The sequence below is a fragment of the Pantherophis guttatus genome, chromosome 5 (assembly GCF_059756535.1).
Source record: "Pantherophis guttatus breed Tessera chromosome 5, ASM5975653v1, whole genome shotgun sequence".
NCBI lineage: Eukaryota > Metazoa > Chordata > Lepidosauria > Squamata > Colubridae > Pantherophis > Pantherophis guttatus.
The window spans coordinates 39,628,189-39,643,647 of NC_142067.1; the positions used below are offsets into that span (position 1 = coordinate 39,628,189).

General features: G+C 36.6%; 1 protein-coding gene across 2 annotated transcripts in view; it reads left to right on the top strand.

Annotated features, from left to right (window-relative positions):
- EPHA6 (EPH receptor A6) overlaps window positions 1-15,459 on the top strand; it is a 429,275-nt gene that overhangs the window by 410,584 nt on the left and 3,232 nt on the right. For both annotated transcript variants that reach the window (XM_034413652.3, XM_034413664.3), the window contains 2 exons: window positions 10,184-10,333; window positions 13,830-14,023. In XM_034413652.3, the coding sequence (XP_034269543.1) occupies window positions 10,184-10,333; window positions 13,830-14,023 (344 nt within the window). The remainder of the gene's footprint in view (window positions 1-10,183; window positions 10,334-13,829; window positions 14,024-15,459) is intronic.

Here is a 15,459-nt window from a genome sequence, read left to right on the forward strand (position 1 = left end):
CCTTCAGAATCCTGGGAAGTAAACCATCTGACCTATGGTAAAAACGTTTTTTGTTTGTTTTTTTTTTACTAATTCCATGCCTATTTTGACTTGTATTCCTGTTCTATCTCAACCGGTGTTCCTTTGTTAGGTTGTGCTGTTTCTTCCTTTTGCATTAAAAACAAGTGTAAAGAAAAAAGCAATTCTTCTTTCTTCCTAATGCCTCTCATCTTCTTGCCATCTGTTCCCATCAGTGGGCCTATTGTTTTCTTAACTTTCTTCTTGTTCCTTAAATGTTGAACAAATTGTTTTATTATTGAAAGAAACTTGCAGGATTGTTTACAGACTGTTTGAAGCTAATACATGCAATACAATCAGTTGAATTTCTAACCTTCACTAAGTTTCCAAATGTTTCTTCTAATAAAATGTTTGCTTGACAAAGAAACTTATCACCATTTCAATGACTGGTAACAGATTTTAATTTCCATAAAAGGCTTCACAAAATAGGGATGTTTTGATGGCATCAACATACATATAATGCCAGGAATGTGACTACTGATATTCTTTCATTATGCTGCGTATTTTATTCAGAAGTATTACATCTGTAATTCTTGAATTTCTTTTGAGATTTCTTTTGAGGGTTTCCTGCCCAGTCAGGGGTTGGACTAGAAGACCTCCAAGATCCCTTCCTACTCTGTTATTCTAATATCCAAACAGATTGCCAGAATAGATCATTCCTACGTAAGAAGTGAAGCATGGGAGTTAATGTATGCAACTTCTTACTACCTGCATAAGGAAAATCACCTTGCTTCAAATTCATTTACCATAGTGACTAATTATGTTGCTATGCCACTGATCACTGTACAAGTCACTAAATATCTTACCCCAAGATAAGAAAAAAGTAACTCTGCAAAGGTAGATGCCATATTAATTAACAGACCTAAATAATAAATAACACCAAAGATGAGACAAGTCTAGTAATTGTCAGCTTGTGCACAGTTACCTTCTAATATTTTTCTTTTCCCAGGATTTCATGAACCTTCAGATAAGTTTATCACCCAGCAGCAATTATATGAATTATACATCTCCTTCATTCAGGCAGAGTTATTCAGTGAATGTTCCTAAGTAAGATCTATAGTTAAGCTTTTAACCAGAGGAAGAGCTAATTGGAAATTCTTTTGGAAAAATAATGACTCTGTTCTGAACATTTATGCTTGTATTATTGCCTGGCTCAAAGCTACTTTGAAAGACTTTGCCAGAAGAATGACAGTTATTCTCCAGAACAACTTCTGGTGATAAACTTTAATAGTGGGGTTTTTTTAGTTGCCTATTTTATTTTGGCTACCATATTTCCTTTGAGGGAATCCAGATACATCCTACTAAAATGGACTCTAACTTCTCTTGGTACCCTATGAGAAGTGTCAAGGAGGTCCAGTTTTGATGGAGGAAGGGATGTCATTTTTATCAACATTGCATACCTGAGTTTTCAACTCACACAAGAAATTTAAGTCAATTCTTCCAATGCACAGCAGGCATTTTAACACTAAAACAAGACTTTGCCTTCCAGCCCTCTTCCACCATCTACCGTATTTTCCGGTGTATAAGACGATTGGGCGTATAAGACGACCCCTGAATTTTCCTGTTAAAATATAGGGTTTGGGCTATACTCGCCGTATAAGACTACCCCTCTTCCAACGCACACCAAATAAAAATTAAAAAACATCAACTGGCTCACCCACAATGTAAAAGCAGCTGTGCTAGACCCAAAATGGCCCCTGCAACAAGCAGGAACCTCACATAGCCACAAAAAGCCCAAAAAAACAACTTTCACACTTTACACACACACAACACAACACAACTGGCTCACCCACAATGTAAAAGCAGCTGTGCTAGGCCCAAAATGGCCCCTGCAACAAGCAGGAACCTCACACAGCCACAAAAAGCCCAAAAACCCAACTTTCACACTTTACACACACAAAATTCCACATACAGCTTTGTGAGATTTTGTGTGTTTGTGTAGTTAGAGTGAAACACTACAAAAACACACTAAATCTCAGAAAGCTGCACAAATATTTTATTTTATTTTATTTTTATTTTTATATGAAAGCTAAATTTAAAACTTCCTAACTTTAAATGGCTAGGTCTAAAAAAGAACAACTAAAAAAATCCCCAATTAACTATTTTTTTTAAAGATCCCAAAGGGGAAAAAAACTTACCCAATAGAACAAGAGTCTCCAACCTTGGCAACTTTAAGACTTGTAGACTTCAACTCCCAAAATTCCTCAGCCAGCTTTGTTTTGCTGGCTGAGGAATTCTCGGAGTTGAAGTCCACAACTCCCTGCCTGCTTGATTGCAGGCAGGGAGTTGCTTGCTGATGGAATGGATTCAGGCAAGCAAAGCAAGGCAAACGTTGGGACTAGCAGCTAATGTAAGCAAGCTAGAGGGGGAAAACTTTTTTCCTTCTCCATGGCTCTGGCGATCCCAGCTGAGTTGCCTGATTAGCAGATTGTCAGAGCTTGGATCGCCAGAGCCATGTGAAAGAAAAAAGTTTTTTTTCCTTCTACATGGCTCTGGCGATCCCAGCTGAGTTGCCTGATTAGCAGATCGTCAGAGCTTGGATCGCCAGAGCCATGTGAAAGGGAAAAAGTTTTTTTCTTCTACATGGCGCTGGCGATCCCAGCTGAGTTGCCTGATTAGCAGATCGTCAGAGCTTGGATCGCCAGAGCCATTTAAGACTCGTCAGAGCCTTTCGGGCTGGTCTGCCTGGTTACAGGAGAACGACACCCAGCGTATAAGACGACCCCTGACTTTTGAGAAGATTTTCATGTGTTAAAAAGTCGTCTTATATGCCGGAAAATACGGTATATTGTATTTATCCCTTTGTTGTTCAAACAGAATCTTTCAATTTTGCTTTGGGGTGATACTTTTTTAAGGAGGTATCCATCCCCACCTAAATGTCAAGACCAGGAAAACTATTCAGGAAGATTTCATTAATACTCTTCTGGGAAATCTTAGAAACAAGAATAACATTGCTTTGTTCTTCTTCTGGATGAAAATTTATATATTTAACTGAAAAGTGTGCAATCTTCTGGTGATGAAGGGATGAATTTTATTTTGGGTTGAAGCAGGTTGGTGGAGTAGTGATAAACAGGGCTGTGTCATACTCACAGGTAGCACTTACAATTTTCTTTTTCTTTTAGTGATGCTACTTCTATTTTTAAATCAATTCTGGAATGTCTTTTGTATCAACAAAAATTAAATAGGATGGCGAGGGAGGGAGAGAGATATGAATGTAATGTACTAGATTATTTAATGCTGGACTAATTAATGTAAGATGCTGGACTAAGAGCAGGGAAATCCGGGTTCAAGTCCTGGAAGTCAGCGAGGTGTTTCAGGGCCCATCACTCTCCTTGGCTTAAACTGGGATATTGAAAAAACATCCACCAACCTCACACTGGATCAACATTTAAATTACAGCCCATTAATTATTGGTTTAGGTTGATAGCAGCAACAGCATTAATAACAATAATAGAAAGGGCTTGGGGGCTCCAAAAAGAAGCTCCTAATCTACAGATTGCAAATCCTGAACTACAAAAAATATTGTTGTCTCACTTAAAAAGCACCTTATAGCAGTTTGTATCAGTATTTAGAAGACAAATAAAAAAAACCAGAGCACCAAGGGGAGGGGGGGAGATTATTACTGATAGCATTATTTTAAAATATGTTAAAAGCCCAATTAAAGGCATGCATATTGCAACTTTTCTGGACATCAGCAAAAACGTATTTTGTCAAGTATTTCTACAAATAAGTGAAAAAATATAGGGAGCATTGAGCATGAATTTTGCTAAACCTATGGTTGCAAATGAATATATATACTTTACTATTAAAAACAAATAAAGGGAGCAAACAAGAATTTGCCTGAGATCTTTAACGACTTCCTCCCCCACTTTCAATGATAATAGGTATGAATAGCATCTCGATAAAACTTTCCTGTCATTACCTAATAATATTTTATCCAATTCTTGTTTCCCATGATATATCACTGTCCTGATCTTTCTTCCACCTTGAGTGTATTTGAGTGTACCATGATTGCCTGGGTGCAAAATATGGGTTATTCATTGGATTTTCAAAAATGGGAGGAGATTTGGCTTAAAAATTTAAAATTAACTATGGCATCCTCTTATAAAGAGAATATTTATAAGATGGTTTATAGATGGCACCTACCTCCAGCAAGATTAGCTAAAATGTTTCACGGGACATCTTCACAGTGCTGGAAATGTGGGCATAGCAATGGAACTTACTTCCACCAATGGTGGACATGTCCTGGCAGCTAAATATTGGATGAAAATAAGACAATGGTTGCTTGAAATTACACACTGTAGAATGGAACTGAAACTGGAAACCTTTTTGTTGGGGATTGACTAAAGGGTATCTGATGCTGCACATAATCACTGCAGGGAGACTGGCATTCGCACAAGAATGGAAGAATGAGGATCAGACTCAAAAATAATTTATAAAATCATGAAATGTGCCCGATAGACTTACAAAACTGATCAAGGGTAAAAGAGACTCAGATTTTTATAGTAGTTGGAACATGTGGTATGATTTGATCCAGAAACGATGGGAGAATGACAAAGGATAATGCTGGATTATAATTATAGATGATGGTATAATTATGGTAATCAATAAATATTGGAAATGTAAATTTGTATATAAGAATCTATAAATATTTTCTATTTTTACTTTCTGATTATTGGTGTATATATACATGGATATTTTGGTGATGTTACACCGTGATAGAAAAACTATTATATTTTTGTCTTTGTTTTTTTCATTTGTTTTTTTAAAAAAAAGAATTTGCCTGAGATATTCAGTACGGAAATTTAAGGCTAAGTATCTAACACACATTAAAAGAATAGAACATAAAAGAAAGTCTATAATAAATTAAATATTCCAGATGCTTATACCAAGGAAAGTCACTACATAATTATTTTTCAAGCTTTCTTCTTTCCAAGAAATTGAAGAAATAGTAACAAAATGAAAAACAGGTTTAAGTCTCTAGGTCATCATGGAGCTCATTAACTGATTTTGAACCAATCTTTATGTCTCAAACAGTCTATTTCACATGGCTGCTTTGAGGCTAGAGTGAGATATTCCTTAGGGGAAACACAAGATATAACTTAATTTTAAAAATAATAAATGTCATATTTACAGAAAATCCATGATATGGGTATACTGCTCATATTTTATAGTTAATCCTTTAATCTGTATTAATGCTAATATAATGAAGTACACAAAATAAGTAGGTGGCTAACTTGTAAAGCAGGTATTTTCAAACGTTTTAACTGTTGGTCGCATTTGAAATCTAGAAAGCATGTGCTTATTCTGACAAGACAAACTGATAAGGTTGCTCTCTCTCTCAGTCCAAATCATATTCCCAACAGCAATTTTTATGTACCAAAATTATAGGGCTCATGATATTTATGGACACCACCCATAGCATAATCTAGGTCTAAATGTAAATCATCCAATGACTTGACACACAGTATGAAAAGTGGTGCTAATCTCTGTCCGTATATTTTGGTTTAAAGATGTCTTATACAAACTATAGAATGATGTAAACAGAAAGCAAAGCAATTATAAGTCTGTCAGCTTTTGTTGATTTTTAAATTTTCCAAGAAAAGATAAGGCAGAGAAGAGAATAATTTATAAGTTTCCCTTTCTTTCTTTCTTTCTTTCTTTCTTTCTTTCTTTCTTTCTTTCTTTCTTTCTTCCTTCCTTCCTTCCTTCCTTCCTTCCTTTCTCTTTCTCTCTCTCTCTCTCTTTCTCTTTCTTTCTTTCTTTCTTTCTTTCTTTCTTTTTTTCTTTCTTTTTTTCCCCACATGCCCTCAAGTCAGTCTTGGCAACTGACTTGGCAACTCTATGCAGTTGTCTTGGCAAGATTTGCCATTGCTTTCTTCCTAGGGCTGGGACGGAATGACGACTTATGATCATCCAGTTGGTTTCATACAAACAGCAAAACTAGAATTCAGAGTTTCCCAGTTTCTAGTCCAGTGCTTTAACCACTATACCAAACTGACTCTTATTTCTTCCTCTGGTTTTCCAAACTAAAATAGCAGTTTCCTTGGGTATGAATACCATATCAAAGATCAAGTTCTGGTTAACAAGTCATGTGCAACTGGCAAAAGACAATGGTAAATCTTCGAATATACACACACACACAGATACAAAGACACAATCTCATTAACTCTTTCTTTTCCTTACTATATTGAGCAAACATAGACACAAAGCACTATAAATTGTAGTCTTTTCCTAAATTGGACAGATGACACCCAAAAAGCTTAAATAGAGAGGCAGTATCATATACTTAAATAATAGTATTAAAGACTATTAAGACTATTTGCTAATTGTTAGCAAACTGTTTTATATAGACAACATTATAATAAAATAGTTATAAGAATTATTGCTTTTTCAGAGATTAAGAACTTGAAAGTTTCCTTCACGGGTTTTTATCCAACCCCATGTCACTCATTAATCTTATGTTTATGAACTTCTTCCTTCCATTCCAAGCTTTAAGTTTGTTATTATTTGTATAATTTATCTTACATTCTCTCCTAAAAAAGTCCAACAGTTTGCTGCACAGTGTTCCATTTTTCTGTGACTTATTTCTACACTTATCCTTCAGGCAATATGTTCAGTTTCCAACTCATAAGGCCTGTAAGTATATCTCAAAATTTTCATGTACATATATGATCCAATTGAACAGCAGAGTTAATTGTTCACAACAATACATAGTCTGCTTTTGTAGTTGTTGAATAAGTAACACTGGGCAGACATTGAGTTCTAAATTGGATCAATTTGTACATGTGAACCCAAACCCAATTATCACATTTTGGGTTAGAGTGATGCCTGAATTCATTGTGAATTGAATCATTGTGGTAGCCTACAGCGACGCCTTATCTTTCTAGTTGAAAAATCAAGAAAAACCCAGGAAACAGCAAATGAAAACACAGTTTCTAGTGCTATAGCTAGACTAGTACAATTACTGCTATATTATACAGAAAACTGAAATTTGCATTTCCCTAAACTCATTATAAATTTAAGAAATGATGTTCAGCTGCAACATGGTTGAAGATGAGAAAAACTGCTTTGCCTTAGATAATCAGCCTATGAGGAAAGTTACCTTTTTGGATGATCTGATATATACTGTAAGTTTCGTATTAGTAGAAAGGCATATTTATTTTAATTTGATGATAGAGCACCTGTAAACAACAAATTTTAATAAATATAATTTTATTTATAGCCATGTTATCAGAAAGAAAAGCACAGAAGGGCTGAAGTTGTTTTACTAGTTTCATCAAACGCTATAAATATTATTTTAACTGCAGAAACAAATATATCCTTCTATTATTCATGAATAGATATTACTTAGTTTCATGTTTTTACTTAGCATATGTATGTAAAAAAATGATAACAGGTTTTTTTCGTAAAAATATACTTTACAAAAAGTAATTGAGTAATGAAATTTTCCATTCCTGTTCATCCTATGGGCTTACAAAAGCAACATCATCTATGAAATACTAAAAATAAAATGTTAGCCGTTATGAGTATAATAGGAGATTATCCTACACTATAGTGCTTGGGTGTGCCATATATAGATGTATTTTTATGGAATTCTCTAAATGAATGTTTGTAATTTTCATTTCTATTGTTTTACTCTACAAGAGTACTACTAAGCAGGTATATACAAAAGTATGAAGGCTATTGCTTAACGCATTGTAAGCAGCCCTGAGTCTCCGGAGAAAGGTGGCATATACTGTAAATCGAACCAATAAATAAATAAATAAATAAATAAATAAATAAATAAATAAATAAATAAATAAATAAATAAATAAATAAATAAATAAATAAATAAATAAATAAATAAATTTGGTATGCAATAAAAAAGAAAGAAAAAGTAAATTGCTTGTTAGGATTTTGAATTAAAAGTTTAAACTTACCCTCAAAACTAAGTTAGAAAACTACATGTGGAGTAACATAACTGGCAATGGGGAAGAATGTATGCCTCAAACAGAAGCCTTCACAAAGGGGTATTAAAAAGCATATCATGCAATGCTCCATTATTTGATTATTATATTGTTGGTGTTAGTATGGAGATTTTAGAACTTTGCAAGCAATTAAATGCCTTTATACTATTAGTTTTGTCTATTTTAGAGTCTCTTGATCTCATTTCAGTTTTTTTATTTAATTGGCAAAGGTATCAGAATTAATTTAGAAGCAAGGATACTGGTGCAATGCTTCTATTTAAAAAATAAAGAAATATATGAATTAGAATTTACTGTAGATTTTGAGAAATGGGAAAAATTCAGGAATGGAAAAAAGGCATATAAAAACAAAAGGCAAGAGCACTGAGATCTAAAGAAACTTCAGATAATGCTGGCTATAAGTAATAATAATAAACAATGTCTTTTTATTTAGCTTGTGCCCATAAAAATTCTTTTCCCAGTTTTAGCTATTTTCTGTTATATCTATCATAGATATTTAAACTGTGCCAATGTTCTTATGAGACCATATGACTAGCCGCTTTTTTTGTTCTGCTGCACTGGAAGAATTGTGAACATTAATGAAATAAATTCAAAAAACATTTTAAAAAAATGAATTGAAAGAGAAAAAACACAGAGCACTTATTTACTTAACAGAATTGTGACCAGCAAATATATTACATTACAAACTTTAATAGACCAGAGTACATTTTGACAGCTAGCTGGATTTGGATTCAAATCTTATTCTTTGATAAATACATTAATATTTAAGATAACAAAAATGCTATTTTTATTACTGTTAAACAAAATAACTAATATAATGTACCATTGGAGATTTTACAACAAATTACATGAAAACTAATGTATTACATTGTGTTAATAACATTTGCAATCTTTGTTTAGCAAACATGATTTATAAGCAGAAATGGTTTAGATTTGAATTTAACCAATGTGCATATTTTAGAACAATATTTGCAAAAGTAGAAGACATGTTATGAAAATAATAACTACAAAGTACAGATGAGCCACAATACATTTTAGATAAATATATAGTACTAGCTGAATACCCATGCTCCGCTGCGAAACTATGTGATTGGCTTGATAAATCGACAGAGTTTGAAAATTAATGAGTAGTTACGATCAACCTCTCCCCTTCTCTCCCTTAGGCTTGGCCCCATAGATCCTCTCCTATCCCCTTCTCTCCCTCAGCCTTGCCCCACGGAAACGTCTCCTATCCTATCCCCTTCTCTCCCTCAGGCTTTCTAGCCCCTTCTCTCCATGAGGCTTGCCCCACAGAAGCCTGTCCTATGCTATCCCATTTTCTCCAGAGTTATTTTCAAGTTGGGAGGGGGAATAGAACATCTAAATAATTAGCATCAGAATGTGTTATAATAATATAGGGACTACTAATGCTCTGATGGCCATTTCGAAAAATCCTTTCTTATTGAGCACCTAGAAATCTGGAGATTTCGTGATTAATGCATGAATGGTTTTCGCTTTTATATATATAGATTTGAGAACAAACTTTATTTCAGAAGGATATTCTGCATCATACTTTGAATATAAACTTTCAAAGAAAACAGTAATGACGGCACTTTAACCCTAACCCTAACCCTAACCCTAACTTGCGCACCTTCCACCGGGCCCTTAAGATGCTCTTATTTCAACAAGCCAGGCTGGCCTAATCTTTAAATTTTATTCTTCCTAAATTATTTAAATTGGGTTGTTTATTTTAATTATGGGCCAAACTATTTAATATTTTTAGACTGTTTTTTAAATTTTATATTTGTGGGTTTTATGCTGGCTGTAAACCGCCCTGAGTCCCTTTGGGAGAAGGGCGGTATATAAATTAAATTAATAAAATAATAATAAAATAATAAATAAATAAATTTAATTCATGATCAAAGTGAAGACAATCATTTGCCATCTACTCAGCCTGAATATGGTTAACAATATTAAATGCCTTAAAGAACTAAATTTAGTTTTCAGTTATGATACACTATTATATAAGGAATATTATGTTAATACATGAATTACTGTATAAGAATATTTCTGACATCAATTATGAATTTCATTTATTTTAATATGTTTGTAGGATTATTCAGTGAGGAGTATTTTTCATTAGTTTTAAATACTGAGAATTTTTCAATATATATTTTCAGGGTGGAAAAATACCAATAAGATGGACAGCTCCTGAAGCTATAGCCTACAGGAAATTTTCTTCTGCAAGCGATGCATGGAGTTATGGCATTGTTATGTGGGAAGTAATGTCATATGGAGAAAGACCGTATTGGGAGATGTCTAATCAGGATGTAAGTTTTAACTGGTTATTACAGATTATTGTTTTCAGGATGCATTTATTCCATTGCTTATTGAAAAGAAAAAAAAATCTACAATCATCAGGAGCACACCTAGTAATAAGTCCTACTGAATAAGATTTGATGTTATGATCCAGGTGGGCAAGACTAGGCAGGCCTCCCGAGAGTCTTTTATTTCTCCTGGAAAGGATTAAACAATTGACCCTCCACTGACCGGCCAGGCTCCACCCTCAGTCCCCCAAATAACAGCCCATAAATTACCCGACCAGTCTACAAAGCAAAAGTCTAGACAGAAAGCAAGGGCAGGGCTCAGAGCAAGCAAAGGTCCAAGACAAGGAACAGTTTTCCAAAGGGGCACAGTGAAACAACAGACAAGCACAGTTCGCAAACAAGGGCACAGTTCAAACCAAAAGGCCAAGAGCACTTCTTGAAATAAGACGGGGTCCAAGGCAAGGCAGGTCTGAACGGAGAATCTTCAGGGCTAGGGCAAGCCAAGAACAGTCCTCAAAATAAGGCAAAAACAATCTTTGGAACAAAGCAGTCTGAGTCACAGCTGAGGGAGTCCAATCCGAAAACAAACACTTGTTCCTGGCAAAAGCCTCTTCTCCTGAGTAGTTGGGTCACCCTTCGCTGACTCTGCCATCTCTCCATTCTTCGCACTTATGGATCGGGCAGGAGAGGTATTTGCTCATCTCCAGAGCTCCACCACTCCTCTGCTCCACTACCTGCCCTTTCTGTCTCCTCCCCCTTCCTTGATCAGCCTGAGCCCTCTCTTCCTCTCTGCCTACTCTTCTGAGGCCCAATGGACCTGGGAGTGCCTCATCCTTGGTCTCAGGTCATTCCTCCTGAGCCATAGGGACTGCACCATTCCTCTGTGCTGGCCCCAGCTCCATCTCCTCCTCCTCCTTCTCAGACTCGAGCTCCAACGGGACCATGACACCTGGCTTCAGACTAAACATGCATAGGAATCATTGTTATTACAACATACTACTAGAAAGTGGAAAATAAAAATTGATTCCCCACTTATCACTATTAACTGCAACTAATTTGATTAAAATTGCCATTGAATAAGTACCATTAAAATTCTATTTCTATAGGCAAATTATTTAGTATTCTTAGCATTGACATCAAAGATTAATACCTGGGGAGAAACATAATTGAAGCCAAGCAAAAGTTTCATGATAGAAGTGAAACTCTTGTTCATTGTCCATTTCTACTGCAATCTCTTTTAGCATGATTATTTAGCATGTGGGGATTGTAAAACACAATACCATGAGACTGCATCGCTTAACATCTGCAGTTCCAGTACTTCCACTTGCCACTGATAGGTGAGAACCACATGCAACTAAAACTTTCAATTTCCTATTGGCTTCCCAATTGCATTTGCTTATAATTGAAAATCATTATTTGACTATGGGGATGCTGTGTTCATCAGAACTACAAGGACCTGTCATAAGTACCAGTAGTTCAGCACCGTTGCAACTTTAAAAGTGACTGAATGAATGGTCCTAATCCAAGGACTACCCATAGCATATAATATACATCAGCAGTTTCCTTTTTGTGCCTAGCCATAAGCAAATGGTTCTCAAACATTGTGCTACCCCTAAATGATAAATGAATTTGTTTGATTTTCATACACCATAAATAAAATTGAGGGCAAGAAAGAAATATACCACTTATTTTTAATAATTAAATTTTAATCTATACTTCACAGTGTTTCTCCAATATTCTGGCATGACAATTATCAACTGCAAATGAGGAGCAAATCTCAGAATTTTGACAGCACTCTCACTTTGTCCGAGCAAGCTTGATCAAGTTTAAAAATATTATTAAGCCATAGGTGACCTAAAGTTTGAGAACCCTTGCCAAAAATTCTGGTGTAGTTTGTTTTGGTTTAACAAATGTAAGGCAGGAAAGCTGGCTGAATGACTTTATACGGTTACAGTTAAGGGGAAATTCGGAGTAGGACCATGATATATGCCTTGTTCCCCAAAGTCAGATCTACTCCCACCGCACCTGCTTTTGAAAGGCCTTGAAGATATAGTTGTGTTAACTCAGGGGTGTCAAACTCAAATCCAACCCACAGGGTGCTTATATCTGGCCGGTGGGGCCACCCTAGAAACAGTGAAGGACTGGCCTGTGGTACCTCTGCCAGCGAAAATGGAGGTTGGGGGCTGCGTGCGCCCCCCCAGGCCCATTTTCGGCCTGGATGGCCTCCTGCAGCCCTCTGTCAGTGAAAACGGAGCCTGCATGGCCATCCCGGGTTGCAGGCCATCCAGGCCAAAAATGGGGCTGGGGAGCACACGCAGCCCCACCAACCTCCATTTTCGCTGGCAGAGGGTTAGCAAAACAAACTAAAATCAAAACAAAACAAAAGGAGAAATGTTTCCCCTTTTGCATTTGAGCATCCAAGAAGGGACAGGAAAGGAGAAAGGGAAAGAAGAAAGAAAAAGAAGGAAAGTTGGGAAGAGACCGAGGAAGGAAAAAGAAGGAAAAAGGGAAAGGAAGAAGAAAGGAGAATGAAGAGGGAAGGAAAAAGAAGAAAAGGAAGGAAGGAAGGAAGGAAGGAAGGAAGGAAGGAAGGAAGGAAGGAAGGAAGGAAGGAAGGAAGGAAGGAAGGAAGGAAGGAAGGAAGGAAGGAAGGTCCTGCCTTAGCACTTGGCCACCAGCAGCCCTGCTGCCCTTTTGCCATCCCCTTGTCCCCTCCTCCTGATCTCTCCTGGTGGTCTCCCATCCTATTGCTGAGGATGCTTTGGTTACAATGCTTGGTTTCCATGCATGGAGAGGGAGTGGGCCTCCCTCTGACTCACACACTTTGCCCTCCTGCACACACCATGAGCAACCTGGCCAAGGAGAGTAAGCACAGTAGCAGCAGCGGCGAGGAGGAGGTAAGCACAGCCGGGCACCTCCTCTAGGAAGCAGGGCTACGCTGGGCTGTGGGGTCTTAGTGCCATGGAGCTCAAGAGCCAGGATGAGTGCTTGTCTTCCGCAGCCTAGGGCTCAGGACAGTCTGCGCCACCGTCCAGGGGTCCTCTGTGTGGCCTGAGAGGGACGGCAAGGCTCCTCTGGAGGACAAGGCTTTGGCACTCTCCCTGGTCTCACCTTCACTGGAGACAATGGATCCTTCCAGCACGAGTGATGTTGAGCTGACCACACCCACCCAGCCCCCAGGTCAAACATAATCCTGATGTGGCCCTCAATGAAATTGAGTTTGACACCCATGTGCTAACTAGTCTGGGATCCCAATGGGGGTGTGGCACTTTGGAATTGAATAATGGGGTAGAAAATACCCCACCTCCTCCCTGGGTGCATTTTGCTCCCTCCCTCTCTATCCTGCTTGGTTTTATTTTAACTGAATTTTAAATTTAAGATCCTTATTTATTGTTTTAATGTTTTACACTGCATTTCATTCAATGTCCCTATGCTTTGGCGAGATGGGCAGGATACAAATAATTAAATAAATAAATCTTCTCTCCCACTTTCTACATAGGTCATTCTGTCCATTGAAGAAGGATATAGGCTTCCAGCTCCAATGGGCTGCCCGGCTGCCCTCCATCAACTAATGCTTCATTGTTGGCAAAAGGAAAGAAGCCATCGGCCAAAGTTCACAGACATTGTCAGCTTCTTAGATAAATTGATACGAAACCCCAGCTCTCTTCATACTTTAGTGGAGGATGTACTAATGTAAGAACTATTTCACTACGCTTTTTGTATGTGCATACATGACTGCCACCCTTCAAATTGCCATGTTAATTACATAATATATAATGATTTTGTTTCTGCATTAGAGATTTTATTTCATCATCATTCCTTTTTGTTTCCTTTATGGCAGATAGATTTGACTCTATCATATGTCTAGCGGTCTGTAGTTCCTGTAACTTCTCACATTCATTCAAAGTCTATGGAAAACTGCATAAGGAAATTCCTTGTACTGGGTCTGTCTGTGTGTAAATTAATAAAGTCACAAAAGCTTTAATGCACATTTATATATACCCCAATATTGGTTCAAAGGTCCCTTATTACCCTGTTTCCCCCAAAATAAGACATCCTCTGATAATAAAGCTTTTGAGTACATGGCAATAAGGCCAAACACTTATTTCAAGGTTCAAAAAAATATAAGACAGGGTCTTATTTTCGGGAAAACACGGGTAACTATCCTATAGGATTATATCTGCATGATATAATCCTCCACTATCTTCAGCCGGGAGCCAAGGCCAAACATGTAGCAGCCAAATGTTGAAGTCTTATCTTCTTCAGCTTCAGGAAGAACTTCTTTCAACCCCAGGATAATGTGCAACCGTCAACACTCTTAACTGGGCACCTACTCCAAAATCCCCTTAGCCAAATAGGTTGGTTCTTGTGATTCAGAGAAGACTGAAACTATTCTCCTTAGTTTCCCTTATTCCTATGCTGCACTGTAATTTCTATACAGACATGTGGAATTGTCTTATTTTGTTGCTCTATGACAGAATTGAATATCAGACCTTTATTAGACAAGTTTCTATTGTACTTTCTGATTCTGCTTGCCCTCCCAGCACTTTGACTAACTTCGTTGTTGCTGTGATTAAAACACATCATCACATACTATACTTCTGAGTATTATCTTTTTATATGTTTTATATTCTTTTATTTGGATAATTGATAATGACAATAATAATAATAATAATGCTAGCTAATGTCAGATTTATATGTACTGATATGGAAGGAATGTTTTCCATCTGATCCTAGATTTAGCCTTTTTATTTTCAAGTGTGGCACATTGGTAGTGCCCATAGCAATGTTATTGCTAGGGCATAGGATCTGTCCACTTCATGTAGAATCTTTTCTCAAAAACAAGAAAACAGTGTATATGGAAAGTGCACCTTTCCAATCAGTACTTTGTAACACCTTTTGGACAGAAATAACAGCTTCCAAAGAATCATTATAGCCTGCTATCTTCCTGCTAAACTCTTCCCCTGGCAGAATTCTTAAAATATATTTTATTAATAATTTTAATTACAATAGTAAAAAAAATACAAACTAAATTTAGAGCAGGGGAAAACAATAATAAAGAAGAAAACATGCAGAAAAAAAAAGAAAAAGAATGTAATAAAGAAAAAGAAGAGAAATATTATAAAGAA